The 17,416-nt window shown below is 45.2% G+C and overlaps 1 protein-coding gene across 1 annotated transcript; it reads right to left on the reverse strand.

The window, feature by feature from the left end:
• Positions 1 to 8,375: 8,375 nt before the first annotated feature.
• LOC117656589 (uncharacterized) lies at positions 8,376 to 17,347 on the reverse strand. The gene is made up of 4 exons (XM_060693469.2): positions 16,630 to 17,347; positions 15,357 to 15,467; positions 14,450 to 14,576; positions 8,376 to 13,811 (listed from the first exon to the last, which is right to left on the reverse strand). Exons 1-4 carry the CDS (start codon positions 17,014 to 17,016, stop codon positions 12,115 to 12,117), a joined length of 2,322 nt encoding a protein of 773 aa, XP_060549452.2. The 5' UTR covers positions 17,017 to 17,347; the 3' UTR covers positions 8,376 to 12,114.
• Between the last annotated feature and the right edge of the window lie 69 nt (positions 17,348 to 17,416).

The raw sequence follows: 17,416 nt of genomic DNA on the forward strand, positions 1-17,416 counted from the left end.
TTTGGAATCATACAACTGTGGGGCTGGAAGGGACCACAAGGAATAGCCACTAGAATTCTCTGCAATGCCTTGGAAAATCAGCTAGCACCCCCCGCCCGGTCGAAGAGGTTGTAGAAAAAATGGTTTTAAAAGGTAAAAAAAGAGCCTCTGACGATCCCAGCTGAGCAGCGCGATCATCAGAGGCTCTCTCTCTTTTTTTTGTACTTTTAAAAGCATTTTTAAATGCTTTTAAAAGTACAAAAAAGTTTTTTCAGGTAAAAAAAAAGCCTTGAATGATTGTGCGGCTCAGCTGGGTATGGGAGTGGCAGGGATTTTTGCTACTGGTTCTCCGAACCACCCGCCATCGCTACCGGATTGGGCGATCCGGCCAAACTGGGAGCATTTCACCCCTGCCTGAGATCACTTTTATCCTGAGATCTCTGATCAAATATGAAAATGGCATTTTCTCCCATGATTACAACTTTCAGTAAACAAATGTTAAACCACATGTCAGCAGGGTGCCTGAACTGCAGCCATTTTTGTCATGGTGGCTAACCAAAAGCTTGTGCTAATCTCAAATATGCTATGCTGAAACTGAGCAATGCGGATAACTATATTCAAGCTGTGATTTGGTAAAGTATTTTAGTGGATATCATTGCTTTCTAAGTGATTGTGCTTACTGGAGCCAAAAACCTTGAAGATGAGGGAAAAAGGGTTCTCCATCTTTTTGTTCCTTAACATGTTTTCAAATAACAGCTAAATTGGATTTCGACCAGGTATATATATAACTTTCCTCTTTTACTTTAAAACTTTTTTGTCATCAGTTGTCACTTCTTTGGATGAAATTGCAGCTACATACAGGTAGTCCTCGATTTACAACCACAATTGAGCCCAAAATGGCTGTCCCTGACACATTTGTTAAGTGAGTTTTCCTCCATTTCTTTCTTGCCACAGTTGTCAAGTGAATCACCAGGTTATTAAGTGAATCTGGCTTCCACATTGACTATGCTTGTCAAAAGGTTGCAAAAGGGGATCATGTGACCCAGGGACATAGCAACCTTCATAAATATGGGTCAATTGCCAAGCATCTGAATTTTGATCACATGATCATGGGGAGGCTATAAAAGTTGGTAACTGTGAAAAATGGTAGTTACTCATTTTTTTCAATGCCGTTGTAACTTTGAACTGTTAGATTGGCGCAGGGAAAAGAATATGCGAGCAACAAGTGGCCGGTTCAGCACTTTATTAAGATGGAAACAGAACAGCCAGCTGTGCTGCCGGGCTCGCCTTATAAAAGGAGTCGGCAGGCAAGCCAGCCAATGACAGATCTTCAAATCTCCCGCCGGTGGACTAGCCAATCCGGCGGGGATGCCCATATAAAGACGTAACACCCCTCCCCTCCTAGTTCTTAGTCCATCTTTCCATTTGCCACGTACATGACGTAGTCATGCAGGGAGGTGGGGCGCCTCCCCATCCTATCTGACCTGCGCAGATTACTTCTTGCCTCATTGTCGACCCGTGCAGACGAGGCTCTTGCCTCTCCCGGTTCCCGCCTTGGAACCGTCTAGAACTCAGCCATTGAGTGTGCGGGCTCCAGCCCAGCACCTCTAGCTGGGTTCTCAGGACACTTCGGCGACCCCGGGGAACGATGCCTCAGCCGCTGCAACTCACAACGATCAGGACTGGACGCCTGGAACTCGGTAAGCCGATGGCTCTTTTCCTCTCCGCCTGTGGCTGGGTTTCGGTCCTAGGGGCGTCCGCCCTCATCTGGGTCCTTGGTCTCGGTTGTCTCTGTGGCTGTTGTGGTTGTCGTTGGGGGTCACCCCACTCCGGTGGTGGTAGCTGGCCTGCCCCGCCAGTATGGAGCGGTCCGACCTTGCCGGGGTGTTGGAGGCCTCCCTCGTCTGGGTGTTGTAGGCCTACCTCGTCGGGGTGTGGTAGGTCTTCCTGGACTGGGTGTTGTAGGCCCACCTCATCAGGGTGGCACACGCCTACCTCGTCTGGATGGTGTAGGCCTACCTCATCAGGTTGGCTTTCGCCATTTCTGCCGCTTTTCCTTCAGAGCTGGTTGACATGGCGTTTGACGATCTTCCCATCTCCCAGCTCCACTTGGTACGACCTTGGGCCCATTGTTCGGCTGATTACGCCCTTCAGCCACTTCGGAGGCTCGTGGAAGTTGAGAGCATAGACCAGGTCTCCCTCGGTGAAGATGCGCAGCGGCCGGGTTGTGTTCGCTGGTTCTTGGGGATTGTACTGGAGGTGTAGCCGGTCCAATGGTGTCCTCAGCTTCCTCCCCATGAGTAGCTCGGCTGGACTTGCGTGCGTGGTGGTGTGCGGGGTGATGTGCTGTGTGAAGAGGAATTTATCGATCCTCTCCTGCCAATCCCCAGTGCCCATCATAGTGAGAGCTTCCTTGGTGAGCCTCACCATCCTCTCAGCCTGTCCATTTCCAGTCGGTCTGTATGGGGCAATGAGGGCATGGCGGATGCCCAACTTGGCCAGGAATGATTCCATCGGCTTAGCGGTAAGTTGTGGCCCATTGTCCGACACCAGGACGTCCGGAATGCCGTGGGTGGCAAAGAGTCTGTACAGGGCCCGGATGGTTGCCTCGGTGGTGATGGTGGGCATTTGGATGACCTCCAGCCACTTGGAGAAGGCATCCACCACGATGAGGAGGTATTTGCTCACCATAGGCCCCGCAAAGTCGATGTGGATGCGGGACCAGGGGGCACTAGGCATCTCCCATTCTGTGGGCTGGGCTTGTGCTGGCGCTGGTCTGGCCTCCTGGCATGGGGCGCATCTGGAAACCCATTGTTTGATGTCCTTGTCCAGGGAGGGCCACCAGACGTAGCTTCTGGCCAGTGCCTTCATTTTTACTATGCCCGGGTGCCCAATGTCAAGGCTCTCCAAGGTCCTCTTCTGCAGCGGTCTTGGTATCACTACCCTGTCGCCCCAGAATAGGCAGCCCTTCATGGTTGAAAGTTCTTGTTGCTTTCTTAAGAAGGGGCTGAACTCCTCACCCACCTTTTCTGTTGGCCAACCCCTCAGGACCCAGGACATAACTTGCCTGAGGGTCTTTTCCTTCTTTGCGTGGGCTGCTACGTCCGTGGAAGATACTGGGCACAGCAGGTCTCCGTCGATGTGGAAAAGGCCGAGAGTGAGTGCGGGGTCTTCCACCGGCTTCTGCATTGGGCACCTACCGAGGGCATCCGCGTTGCTGATGGCTTTGCCGGGTCTGTGCATGAAGGTGTATGAATACCCGGCAAGGAAGATGGCCCAGCGCGACATGTATGTCGGTGTTTGCTTGTCGTCTGCAAAGCGACATGTATGTCGGTGTTTGCTTGTCGCCTGCAAAGAGTCCGAGAAGGGGCTTATGGTCCGTGACGATTTCAAATGCTCTCCTGTAGAGGTATTCGTGGAAACGCTTGATGCCAGCCACTATGGCCAAGGCTTCCTTATCCAGCTGGCTGTAATTGCGCTCCGTTGCCACCAGAGTTTTAGAGAAGAAGGCGATGGGGGCTTCTGTGTTGTTGGGCAGTCGGTGGCTAAGAACAGCCACGACCCCATAGGGAGATGCATTGCAGGTCAATACCAGCAGCAGTGTCTTGTGATATTGTATCAGCACACTGTCCAAGGATAGGAGCCCCTTGATGTTCTTGAATGCGGTTTCCTCAGCTCTATCCCACTTCCAAGGGGCCGCTTTTCCCAGAAGGCGATGGAATGACTCAGCAATCGTGGCTTTCTGTTTGAGGAAAACGCTATAGAAATTTAGCAATCCTAAGAAAGCCTGAAGCTCTGGCTTGTTTTTGGGAGCCGGAGCTTCGTGAATTGCCTTAACTTTAGATTTGGTAGGGTGTATGCCAGTGCTATCTATTAAATAGCCCAGGAACTCGACCTGCTGGACCCCAATGATGCATTTGTCTCTCCTCACATGCAGGCCCTTCTCTTGGAACCGCTTCAGGGTGAGCCTAAGCTGTTCCAAGAGTTGAGCTCTGGAGGTGCCGGAGATTAGTACATCATCAAGGTACGGCACCACCCCTGGAATGCCTTATAGGAGGCGCTCCATCATTGATTGAAAAAAGCCAGGGGCTGCGCTGACTCCAAATTGGAGGCGGTTGCATTTAAATGCGCCCCGGTGGGTGACAATAGTCTGAGCCTCCGCAGTTTTTTGGTTGACTGGCAGTTGCTGGTAAGCCTGGGCCAGGTCCAGTTTCGCGAATATGGTCCCACTCCCGAGTGAATGCAACAGATGTTGCAACACTGGAACTGGGTATGCGCTCTGCTGTAATGCCCGGTTAATGGTGCATTTATAGTCGGCGCAGATGCGCACAGACCCATCATGCTTCAGTGGGGTCACAATGGGGGTCTCCCATGCAGCATGATCGATTGGTTCCAATATGACTTGGGTAATCAGTTTATCCAACTGAGTGTCTACCTTAGGCCAAAGTGCAAATGGAACCCTGAGAGGCTTGAGCCAAATTGGAGTGATTGAGGTGCCTAAATTGAAAGTGATGGGTTTCCCCAAAAATTTACCTAAGCTGCCATCGAAGACGTCCTTGAACTCTCCGAGGAGCTTGTCGAGTTCATCCTGCCGAATTTGATGAATTCCTCTGATTGAGAGCCCTAGAGGCTCGAACTACTCCACTTCCAGCAAGGTCGGGCGGCTGTCCTTGACGATGGTGATAGGTAGGTCGCCCTTGAAGCCGTGGTAGCTGACGCTCAGTGAAGCTCTCCCCAGGACCGATGGGGTTTCCGCCGAAATCGACGAGCCTTGCAGTTGGCTCTTTGAAATTCGCGGTTTCAACTTTTTGAGCTGCTGCCAGTCCATAATGGAGTAGATTGAGCCCGAATCTACTTCCATGGCACATGGAGTCCCTTCCCGTGCACCGTCACAATGAACTTCGTGGCATTGTGGTCATCGGTGTGGGCAATGGTGGTTTGGTGAACCGCTCTGCTTCGCAGGTACCCGTCTCCCTCGCGCCTTGGTTGGTAGGACCGTCTGGATGTCCTCTGGTGATCGCGGTTTTCCAGCTTGGCTTTCTCCCAGACTAGTTCTGGAGCTCTGCAGGCCTCCGCGATGTGGCCCTTCCGCTGGCAACGGCGGCAGGTCGCATCTCTCCACCGGCATCTGGCTCTCACGTGGTCACTGTTGCAGCTGGCACAGCTCTCCCTCGGCCGCCATTTTGAGTGGTCTCACGTCTGGGTGGTCTGGAGACTTTATGGACCGCCATTTCCTTGTCCGATTCGGATCCCGTGGTGGATTCCTCGGATGAGGTCTGGGGAGCTTTCTTAATTCTGTGGACTGCCTTGGCTTTCCGCATCGCTGCCGCTGCCACCTCTGATATTTCTGCAGCTGTGGCCTCTTCAACTACGTCTTTTAGCGAGACCTTTCTCCTGCTCAGCAACTTTCTCTGCAGGGAAATGTCCCACATCCCAAAGACGATGCGATCTCGGATGGTGTTGTCCACGTGGTCGAACTCGCAGTTGGCAGCCAACTTCCGTAGTGCTGCCACGAAGTCCTTTATGATTCGCCCTCCTGCTGACTCCGTTGGCTGAAGGTGAATCTGTTCGCCATCGGTGTGCCAGTTGGGGCATAGTGTTCCTGGCGAACGTCTTGGAGGTCGCTCCATGCCATGGCCTCACTGTCCTGGGGTGCCACAAGGCCGATGGCCATCTCCAGGACTGCCAATCCGCAATGTGTCAGGAACAAGGCTCGTTTGCGGTTGTCCTCCAGGTCTTCATAGCCGTTGTCGGTCAGGAATTGGCAGAACCTAATCATATAGGCTTTCCACTTCTCCTGATCGGGGTTGAATGGTGCCAGCGAGATTGTGGCGCTGCCATGGTTCTCATGCTATCAGCTCTAAGTGACTCCAGCTCAGTGACTTGCTCTGTTGAGTCGGGCTGGGTGGCGATTGTGCCACGAGGTTCTTCGCTGTGGTTCTTGAGATCCTTCGTCGCCAGTGTTAGATTGGCGCAGGGAAAAGAATACGCGAGCAGCGAGTGGTCCGTTCAGCACTTTATTAAGATGGAAACAGAACAGCCAGCTGTGCTGCCGGGCTCGCCTTATAAAGGGAGTCGGCAGGCAAGCCGGCCAATGACAGATCTTCAAATCTCCCGCCGGTGGATTAGCCAATCCGGCGGGGATGCCCATATAAGGACATAACATGAATGGTCACTAAATGAACTGTTGTACATCAAGGACCATCAGTAATATAGTTGACCTTGATTCCAGCTTCTTCCAGAACAAAACAAAAAGATTTATCTAGGAGAAAAAAATATATAACTTTTCAACATCTCCCAGGGAATTTTTCACCAATGTGAAACAAAAGCTTTTGCCTGAAAAGGGAAAAAAATTCAAAATATTAGGAGATCCAGAAAAACCTGCTCTAACTTGTTCATGGCTGCAATTTCTTACAGAGGCTGAAAAATACATCAGTGTCCCAAGATGAAAACTCCCCCACCTGCTGCCCCTTTCCGGGCTCTGAGGTGGCTGCGGGGCCGAGGAGGCAGCCTTTGGACAGGGCCACTGCCTGGGCGCAACTCTTCGCCCCGCACTCCCTCAGCCAGCCCGCCAGCTCTGGGAGCAGCAGGGCCAGCAGCTGCTCCAGCACCACCAGGTCCAGCATCTCGGCTTTGCTGCTCCGCTTGGGCCGCAGCCACCCCTGGCACAGCCCATACAGGTGGCTGCAAAGTGCCCGGGGCCCCTCGGTCTCTCGGGAGCCGCAGCTGTGGAAGCGCCAGCGCTCAGCCTCGGAGCTGCGGGAGCCCTCTGGGAGGCCGCTCCCCACCTGAAGGGGAGACCCCTGGGCCTCCATTCAGTCTCCAGCTTTAGCGCAGCCCCAACAGAGGGGAGATTCCTCCCCCACCCACTCCGCTTTCCCGGTTTCGGTGGGTGGAGAAGCGGGGGCTCCGCTCCCTCATAAGTAGAATTGTAGAATGTCACTCTGAAAAAATGCTTAAGAAGAAATTATACTCTTTTTGTGTATATGTTGTATAAACGTTGGTTGTGTATATGTTATGTATGTCTTTTTTAATATTTATATTCAATAAAAACTATTTAAAAAAAAAGTGTTTCTGAGGCTGAGAAGAGCGACTGCAAATCGCTCCCGCCAAAATTTCGCGTGCCCTGCCGGCCTCTCAGACGCTCCGTCAGAGTGTGTTGCTTCCTAGAGCGGCAAAACTCTATAAGCCCCTTGATTTATTGATTTTGGTTGGACAGACCATCTCTTAAGGCAACTGTAGCCTCGCCCATCCTCTGCGCTACATCCAGAGCTTTAAAGGCTTCTTGGTACCTGGGATTTCTCTTTTTCCCAAAACCCTCCTGTAAATGAGGATGTGTTCTGAGGAACTGATGGATGGTGCTGCAAATGAGGGTAGTAGTCCAGCCAGTACATTTATTTTAAAATTGATATATCAACAATAAATGCTCTGAGGATTCCTTCAGACCAGTTCGTTTATCCTCTCTGGTCTGTTTTCATTTGTTAAAATCCCCTTTTTCTACAGAGTGCAATATGCCCTTTTTTCTGTTTTTTCTGTATCTATGTCCTGTTGAACTTTTTGTTCAATTTTTCTGCTTGATCCTTACTTGCGGGATGAATCTTGAAGATGATCTGATTTCAAAAGGTGGCAATACCTATAAAAAACCCTCAGAAATTTACCTCCTGAAGTGAGTTTATCTCCTACATGGAATGAAATATGGGGCTCATGGGCCGTGAAAACTGGGTCAGATAGTGTCAGGGAATTGCGTGGCAGGTGTCCAAATGAAATCATAGATGCTGACACATACTTGTAGTTTTATATAAACATATTCTACATCTATATATTCTACACCTATACAACTAGGGCCTGGTGGCTCAGCAGACTGATAGCATTGTGATTAACACCAGCTGTCTGCAATTATTGTAAGTTCGAATCTCACCAGGCTCAAGGTTGACTCAGCCTTCCATCCTTTCTAAGATAGGTAAACTGAGGACCCAGTTTGTGGGGGCAATAAGCTGACTTTGTATAAATATACAAAAGTATGAAGGCTATTGCTTAACGCATTGTAAGCTGCCCTGAGTCCCCGGAGAAGGGCGGCATATAAATCAAATTTTAAAAAAAATATCAATATATACAACAGGCTAGATAGTCAGGTAGAGGCGCATCACCAGGTAAATTGCAGAGCGCTGGATACACGGAAGAAAAAAGAGGGAGGGAAACTCCCCCCTCAACACCTACAGCAACCACTTGACTGCAATTGCCTCACATAGGAGCCAGTACTCTTCAAACAATCAACCACAACTGCGTGTTCTGGCTCACTGCACAACCCCACTGCTCCAGCTACTAAATTTAAAACGCTTAACAGTGGAAAAAAGAATAAATGGAAAGGCTGATGGGGAATTACAACTAATAAAAAGTTTTTTCACCAATTTTTTATTTTTATTATATAAAATACAAAGAAGAAAAGGAAATAGAAAATTAAGGGAGGGGGGAAGCAGCGGGGAAAAGGGGGTGTGAGGTACTGTATAAGGGGAAAGAGAAAAAGAAAAAGGGAGCATTGACTTCCAACTCTTCTTAGCACAGTACAAGATAAATACACTCCAACCTCAACTTTTTGCTTTTACACATTAATATATAAGTAGCCATTCCTACAGCAACAAATATTTCTAATCAACAAAACCAAGGTCAGTTTCATATTTTTTCTTCACAAACACAAATTCCAAGTGATATTCAAATAAGAACATATTTTCCCCTTTGAATAAAATAATCAATTTAACCATTCCTTCTTTATTTTCCTTGCTATGGAAATAATTTATATTTCTATTTGTCTCTAGTAATCTTTGTGAACTGTCACCATTTTTATTTACAAAATGTACTGTATTTTTTCAAATTCTTTGACTGTACTGAAAAAAGGGGAGAAAACTTTTATTAATAAAAGTTTCTTTTTAAAAAAGGGTTAGGGTTAGGGTTGTACTTCCGGTGCCTTCAGAAGCGTGGTCTGTGTGCTCTGTGGTCCCGATCTCATCGGAGGGCTCCATTAGGAGCCATAGTCACCTTGGAGGAGTGGCAAAGTAAAGGGGGACCGCCTTGCAGGTTGAGGAGAGCCACATTTCTCCTCCCTGACTTGGAAAACCCCCTCATCTGAAGATGGGGAGCAGTGGCAGCAAAGATGTCTGCCATGAAGCTAGGGGCACTCTAAATACCTAAGACAGTGCTGGAGCGGAGAAAGTGAGTGGTGTGTGAACTGGGTGAAAGAATACTTCTATTTGCAATCTGACCCCAAGAAATCCAAGTGGAATATATGTTTAGAACTATTTGCTAGCAGCGAATGAGCACTTTGAAAAAATACCAGAGAAATTAAGAAGAGAAAAATATTTTAAAAAATAATAAAAAGAAAATTGAACTCTCAAAGTAAAAAGACGCGATATCGAAAAGGCAGTTTAAAATGCTGGAATTAGATCTTAAATTCTTTTTTTATTAATACTGCCCATTTATTGGGTTTATAATTTAAAATAACTAAAATCAGATTTGTTAACAGAGGCTGTAGCAAGTTGAAGCTAGAGCACCATCTGCTGCTAAATTTCGGGAATAACCATTTATATTTGCTCGATTACAAGCATTTACTTTAAAACCATTGGAGATTTAGTCATTAAATAAGAATCTTGGCTAAGAGATCCCTGAACATTTCTGAATATATAAAAGTGATTGAAGAAGGGTGGACAACTCCTTCGTTCATTTAAATTGGATTGACTGCTTGTTGATGAGACATTTATAATTGTGATTTGGAAGCTCAACAATTTCTGGACAATTGACCTAAAAGGAGATCTATTAAGCAAAGACATAACACAAGATGGAAGTGAGTAGACAATGGAATGGAGCTGATGTACCAAAACATTAAGGATTTTATAAAGGAACAACATAAGGAGATGATGGAAATATTTGATTGCATAGACCAAAAATTGGAAAATGCGATACAAGGAACAATGTGTAAAAACCAGGACAATGAGGAAAGAATGGAGCTACCAGAAGAAATGGAGGAGAAAGCAGAACTAAGAAACCAGCAAGAAGACGAGGAGACATTATTAAAATCAATAGTGATTAAGGAATTAAAACAGGAGGAAAATACCTTAAAAGTGTCGTATTCTGCTCTTAGAACAGACAGCTTTAAAACAAGATAGTGGGGAAAAGTAGAGAGGGGAGGAAAAAGCTAGAATGCATAGTCAAAATAGACTCAAACATAGATGAAATAAAAGACTGAAAAAAAGAATATGGTAGGCAACCAAAAAAATTTTAAAATTTGGATGCAGGCAGGCAGATGATGGATAAAGGAAAAAGGGAAAGTAAAGTAAAAGATACTTTCATGAAATATGAAAGTATTTCAATAATGAATATTAATATTAGAATTATAATAATTGGATAATTACTTTGTATGTAGTTAGTTAAATATGTATAAAAATATAGTTAATAGTGAAATGCTAAAATTAAACAATAGGTGATCAGATAATGAAATAATATGTTAACGTAAACATGTGTATTAATTAGTAGAATTTTACAGATTGGAGGATTGGAAAGAACATGAACAGAGGTATGAAGAAGAATCAAGTTTTAATTGGAAAACTAGAATTTGAATGATAGTATCAAATAAGCATAAAAATTTGGTAGAATTAAATAATGGGTGATTAGATAATGAAAGTGTACTACAAGATAAATATGTGTGGTAATAGGGAACAGAAATGTTATTATGTCTTTGAATATTATAGTGACAGGAGGGGGAAAAAGTTAAAATAGAGATAGAAATAAGAGCAGAACTATAGTATATATGTACCAATATATTAAGATATATGAGAGTAAGAAGAAGGTTTAGAACTGAAGAGTGGCAGCAAAGGATATGTGCAATGAACAATGAAAATGAAATGTAATAATTGTCAGTAATAATATGTCTTTTATTAAAATGTATGGTACTCAGATATCACCATTTACACATTGATATGTATAAATAACATAAAATTTAAAAAATTGAATAATAATAAAAAGTTTCTTAATAAGGTTCCAAGACTATAAAAGGAGTTTCCTCCCCAAAATGTGTTGGGAAGCTCATGTGGTGAGGAATAATTGCTTTGGCAACTGCTCAAAAACAGGCTACCTCACTAAGGCTGAACTCACTCCTCTAAGAAAGAAAAATGGCAAGATTTCTTTAGCTAAACCTTAAGAGGAATGAAAAGAAAATGAGCATTATGTTTTGCAAATTAAAACTCTGCAGATTGAATTGCTTTCCAAATTTGATATATGTATACCATTTCTGTTTCATATAGAGCAGGTGTGTTAAACTCATGTCCTTATGGCGGCATCATGTGATGTATCAGGACTTTTTTCCCCTTCACTAAATCTGGAGGGGGTGGGGTCAGCATGTGATGCATCCGGGCCACGGGCTTGACACCCCTGACATACAGTCTTTAGGTAAATTAAGAGGGAAGTCAAGGAAGCCATCAGTCCTCCAATTGGAAAAGATAAGATGGTGATCAGCAATAGGGAGGAAACTGAAAACTCCTGTTTTCCATCCCTCTTTCCACAGGGAGAAGAAAAATGCAGGTCAAACTAGGAAAGGGAACACCTGGCTATTCTGAATGAATTCCAGTATTTCGGACCAAAAAGCTTATTCTGAAGCACCTCCATGTATTTCTATGGTTTCTTCTATGGGCATTATGTCATCCTTCTAAAGTAAAGCTGTTTCCACACTCCCTGCATTTACATGATTTCTCCTGTGTGGATCCTCTAATGTTCAGCCGGGCTGGGTTAAAAATCTTTTAATTGGGGAATTTTATGGGCAAGGGGTTTTAAATTGGAGAAGCCAAAGATAATTTAATTTTGTTTTAATGTATTTTAATATTTGTATTGTGTGTTTTTAATTTTGGCTGTTCACCGCCCCGAGTCCTTCGGGAGAGGGGGCGGTATAAAAATTTAATAAATAAATAAATAAATAAATAAGTTTCTACTGGATGCTTTTCCACTTTGTTCATTTAGAAGGCTTCCTTCCTGCATGGATCCTTTCATGACAAGATGTTCTTTCCCAGTAAAATTATTTCCACACTCCATGCACTATGGATTTTCCCATGTATGCCTTCTTTCATGAGTAAACCTGTTAAAGCTTTCTACACACTACACACATTTATATGGCCTCTCCCCCACGTGAATCCTTTTATGAGAATTAAGTGGTCCTCTTTGAGTAAAGCCTTTTCCACATTCTGTGCATTTATATGGTCTCTCACCTGTATGGGTTCTCTCATGATTAATAAGGCCACTTTTCTGAGTAAACTGCTTTCCACACTCCATACACCTGTATGGTCTCTCTCCAGTGTGGGTTCTTTCATGACGAATAAGATCTCTGTTCCAGTTAAAGCTCTTTCCACACTCCAAGCATTTATATGGTCTTTCCCCTGTGTGGGTCCTTTTATGAGAATAAAGGTGTCCTGACCTAGCAAACAACTTTCCACACACTGTGCATTTATATGGTTTCTCCCCTGTGTGAATTCTTTCATGACCAGTAAGACATCCTTTCCGAACAAAAGTCTTTCCACACTCTAAGCATTTATATGGCTTCTCCCCTGTATGGATCCTTTTATGAGTATTAAGATGTCCTTTCCAAGCAAAGCTTTTTCCACACTCCATGCATTTATATGGTCTCTCCCCAGTGTGGATTCTCTTATGATGAATAAATTCTGCATTCCGACAAAAGCTTTTTCCACACTCCATGCATTTATACGGTCTTTCCCCCGTGTGAATTCTTTGGTGGATAGTAAGGCGCCACTTGTCAATAAAGCTCTTTCCACACTCCATGCATTTATATGGTTTGTCTGCTGTATGGATCATTTGATGTCGAGTAAGGTCACCACTGTCAAAAAAGCTCTTTCCACATTCCAGGCATTTATATGGTCTCTTCCCTGTGTGGATCCTTTTATGAGCATTAAGATATGCTTTTTGAGCAAAGCTTTTTCCACACTCTGTGCATTTATATGGTCTCTCCCCAGTGTGGGTTCTTTCATGATGAATTAGACCTCTGATCCAATTAAAGCTTTTTCCACAGTCCAAGCATTTAAATAGTCTCTCCCCTATGTGGATTCTTTTATGAGTATTAAGTTGTGCTTTTTGAGCAAAGCTTTTTCCACACTCTGTGCATTTATATGGTTTCTCCCCTGTATGGATTCTTTCATGATATATGAGATGACCTTTTTGTGTAAATTGCTTTGCACAGTCCATGCAGTTGTATGGTCTCTCCCCGGTGTGGATCCTTTCATGAACAATAAGATGTCTTTTCTGAGTAAAGTGCTTTCCACACTCTATGCATTTATATGGTCTGTCCCCAGTGTGGATCCGCTTATGACGAATAAGTTCTGAGTTCCAACGAAAGCTTTTTCCACACTCCATGCATTTATACAATTTTCCCCCAGTGTGTATCCATTGATGGAAAGTAAGGTGACAATTGTCAATAAATCTCTTTCCATACTCCATGCATTTATATGGTCTCTCTCCTGTGTGGATCTTTTTTTGACAAATAACCTCTGTTTTCTGACAAAAGCTTTTTCCATATTCTGGATATTTATATGGCCTCTCACTTGTGTGGATCCTCCAATGGCAATGATTACTTTTGGTACTGAAGCTCTTTCCACACTGCATGCATAGTTTCATCTTTTTGCTTAGAGGGAAATCCCTCTCATATTTTGCAAAAGTATGTGGTTTGTATTTTCTATTCAGTATTTTAGATAAAATAAAAGAGAAGGAATGACTCTTTGCAGACACTGCTCTTTGCAATGTCAGTAAACTCAGCTGTTTTTCATCCTCATTCACCAGGCCATCACCTGCTTGGAAAAAAGAACAAACAGAAATTATCATTAGAATTTTACAATTATGTCAAAGGGGTGGGGGGAGGGGGGGTTGTCTCCCCAAATAAAAAATATGCCTATCTTATTATCTGGCTAGGCACCAGCTGTGAGTCAAGCTAGGAGATGTTGCATGTAAATTGTTATCCACGTGACTGTAATGGTAATTTTACAGCCCTGAACCAGATTAAGATTTTGCTGTTGATAACAAGGGATTTCCATGGAACATTGAGGGACTTTCCCAAGTCCCTCAAGTGAGCATTTCTGCCAAGGCCTTGTGTTCTAGAAGAGTGGCTATGGTGACAACCTTGGACAAAACTGCCCATGAAGTGTCACTGTTGGTTTGTGTTCTATGGGGGGCCCGGTGATTGAAGGGAATCAAAGAAACATGTATGACGCTCTTTGCAGCATGGCTCCTCCACTAGATATTAGCTACAAAGTAAACATTCTGACCCCGATTTTCCTGAGATTAGGAAAGGTTAGAAAGGTGGTATCAGGTAGGGGTCAGGTAGAGTTTTGACCACCTTAAGTAATTGAATGGAGGTATCTTCTTTGTTTACCTCCCATTTAAAACACCTTTCCCAATGAACAGAAGTCAGAGCAAAGAGGATCCTTACACAGAGCAGCCATATTCCTGAAAAGCTCCAGCATGACTTCCCTGCACAAGGCCTTCTGGCCAGAATCCAGCAGAGCCCACTCTTCTTCTGTAAAGTCCACAGCCACTTCCTCAAAGGGATCAGAGTCCTAAAAAGAAAAAGAAAATCTTTTCCAGCAGACAATCCTTTATGTTTTTTTCCCCTTACTTCCAAAAGAAAAAACAGAACTTTACAAGACCAGTTGGACATTTCCAACAGGACAGGCATAGGTTCTGCAGGTCCATATAGGTCTGGGAAGCCTGTTGTAAAGGCAGAAAACATGGCTTAGATGCATCCAAATTGTAGTATGGCAACACAGAGAGACACAGGCCCACTGGCCTAGAATAATTCACCAAGGAGGTTTTGGGGAGAGGAATCCCCTGGCCACGTCTCTTTGGCTCAACAAAATAACACTTCTTAGAAAACAGGACAAACGTACTAGGAATTTCTTACGCGGGCTATTTCAAAATGTTGGAAATGAGCCTTGAAACCTCAGATCAATTGACCAACAGTCTTATTGATACAACCAGTTAGCACTGACTTAGGGGTATTTACAGACAACCTGTCCTTCATGAGTCTTTTTTAAGTGGATATGTTGGCCTATTTCTGGAACATTTTTTTTACAATTGCTATTGTTTTGTTTATTTTTTAAACTTGTTGTCCAAAGTCTTTTGAAAAATATTCCAACATATCAATTATATTTCTTAATACAAGACTCTTCTGAATTGTCCTTCCTGGGCATCCAGAGAACAGTTCTGAAGGTTGAATCAATGGGACTCACTGAATCATTCTATGGGGAGACCAGGTTCAAATGCACAGACTCAGCATTTGGTTTTCGAAGTAGCTCATAAACAAAAGTTTAAACTTCTCACAAGAAAATTACACTTACCTGGCAAGTTGGCCCTACTTGGATCCTTGAGAAAGCAACCTCTTTAGGACTGGATGGATCCCCTCTTCCATGAAGCTCTGCTGAGATCTCACCCACAAATGGCTCCTGCAACTGAAAGAACAGCCTTGTTTATCATCCACTTTCACAAGATGATAAAGGTGCTAATTTCCTTGCCTTACATTTACCCTGTCTACTTATACTTCCCCAACCTGTCAAAGTGAGAGAACTTGGGAAGTCCTGTTCTGTGGGTGGCTGTTATTTCTTGATAAATGCCAGCCACTTTTGTGAAACACTTGATTTTTTGTTTTTTTATTCTAATCAGGAACTGTTACTTCATTTCCTCCTCTTCATTTGACAGGTGTGTCCTTTCCCTGTTTGTGGATGTACTTATGCCTGTTCTATCTTCTTGTTTCAGGAGTACAGTATTTTCCTTTAGATTTAGTGACCTTTATTGAGGGATAGGATCATGCTCCCCTTCCTTTTTTGGAAGCTTCTCTGTGCCTCTTGTAGTGCAGGACCACACCAGCCTGGCTGTTTAGAAAAAGGCTTCGGGATGAACACAGGGATGCTTTTGAGAGTAAAATGTACTCCTTGAAAACACGATTGTCATTAAAAAGCAATTTCAATACTTCATTCTTTCCCACCTTAGGTTAATCCGGTTTAATTTATATAGTTACAAATCTTTTAAAGATAATTTTGAAAATACAGAAAGGAAAAACTGAGCCAAAGAATGTCTATTGGAATGTCTGGGAAGAAAATCCCGTCCATTCTTCACACATTCTGCTTTCTACAATTCTAAAACACATATCAGAATAGGCTCTAGTCTAGGCAAGGATCAAAGAGCAATGGGAAACAACTAATGTAATAGTGTGCAACATTTCTTTTAATCTGACCATAACCTGGGATCACTTTTATCCTGAGATCTGTTTGGTGAAATAAGTAAATGGGCCTTTATTCCAAAATTAACACTTTCAGTGAAAAAATGGTAAAAAAGGTCTCGGCAGGTTTCCTCAACTGCAGCCATTTCTGTCATGATGGCTAACCAGATGTTTGCCCTAATCTCTTCTTAATGTCCTTGATTTCCTACGAAGTCTGCTACATATGTCAGCATCCCACAGAATTTTTACACTGTGAAACAGAAGCACTTGTCTCAAGTTGCAATGAGTTCCACAATATTAGGAATTACTAAAAATCTTCCGATGACTTCTTCATGGCTGCGATTTCTTACAAAGGCTGCGAAATCGATCAGCGTCCCACGGCGTACTTGTCTCACCTGCCGCCCCTTTCCGGGCTCCGGGGCGGCTGCGGGGCCGAGGAGGCAGCCTTCGGCCAGGGCCACCGCCTGGGCGCAGCTCTCCGCCCCGCACTCCCTCAGCCAGCCCGCCAGCTCCGGGGGCAGCAGGGCCAGCAGCTGCTCCAGCACCACCAGGTCCAGCATCTCGGCTTTGCTGCTCCGCTCGGGCCGCAGCCACCCCCGGCACAGCCCGTACAGGCGGCTGCAAAGCGCCCGGGGCCCCTCCGCCTCCCGGGAGACGCAGCTGCGGAAGCGCCAGCGCTCAGCCTCGGGGCTGCGGGGCTCCTCGCCGAACTCCCCGCCGCAACCGCTCCCCGCCTGAAGGGCCGCTGCTGCTCCCGTCCCCGGAGACCCCTGGGCCTCCATTCGGTCTCCGGCTTCAGAGCAGCCCGAACGGGGGGAAACTCTCTGGGAGGCCGCCTTCGCTCACGGCCGACCCTTCCCCACCCACTCTCCCCGCCCCTTTCCCGGTTTCAGGGGAGAGAAGGAGGCTCCGTTCTCTCAGGCTGAGGAGAGCAGCTGCAAGTCGCTCCCGCCAAAACTTCCCGCGCTCGACAGGCCTCCCACAGACTCCGTGAGGTATGATTGCTTCCTAGAGAGGCACAAGTCTATTATCCCTCATGCTTTATTGCTCTTGACTAGAGCGTCTCACTTCGCCTGTCCAACCTCTGGGCCTTCTGCGCATGCCCTGTTCTTTGTAGACGCTCGAAAGTGACGTAGTATTTGTTAGGGGACTGGGAGGGGATGCGCGGGTGTAGGGAGCAGG

Source organism: Pantherophis guttatus, chromosome 2 (genome assembly GCF_059756535.1).
Source record: "Pantherophis guttatus breed Tessera chromosome 2, ASM5975653v1, whole genome shotgun sequence".
NCBI lineage: Eukaryota > Metazoa > Chordata > Lepidosauria > Squamata > Colubridae > Pantherophis > Pantherophis guttatus.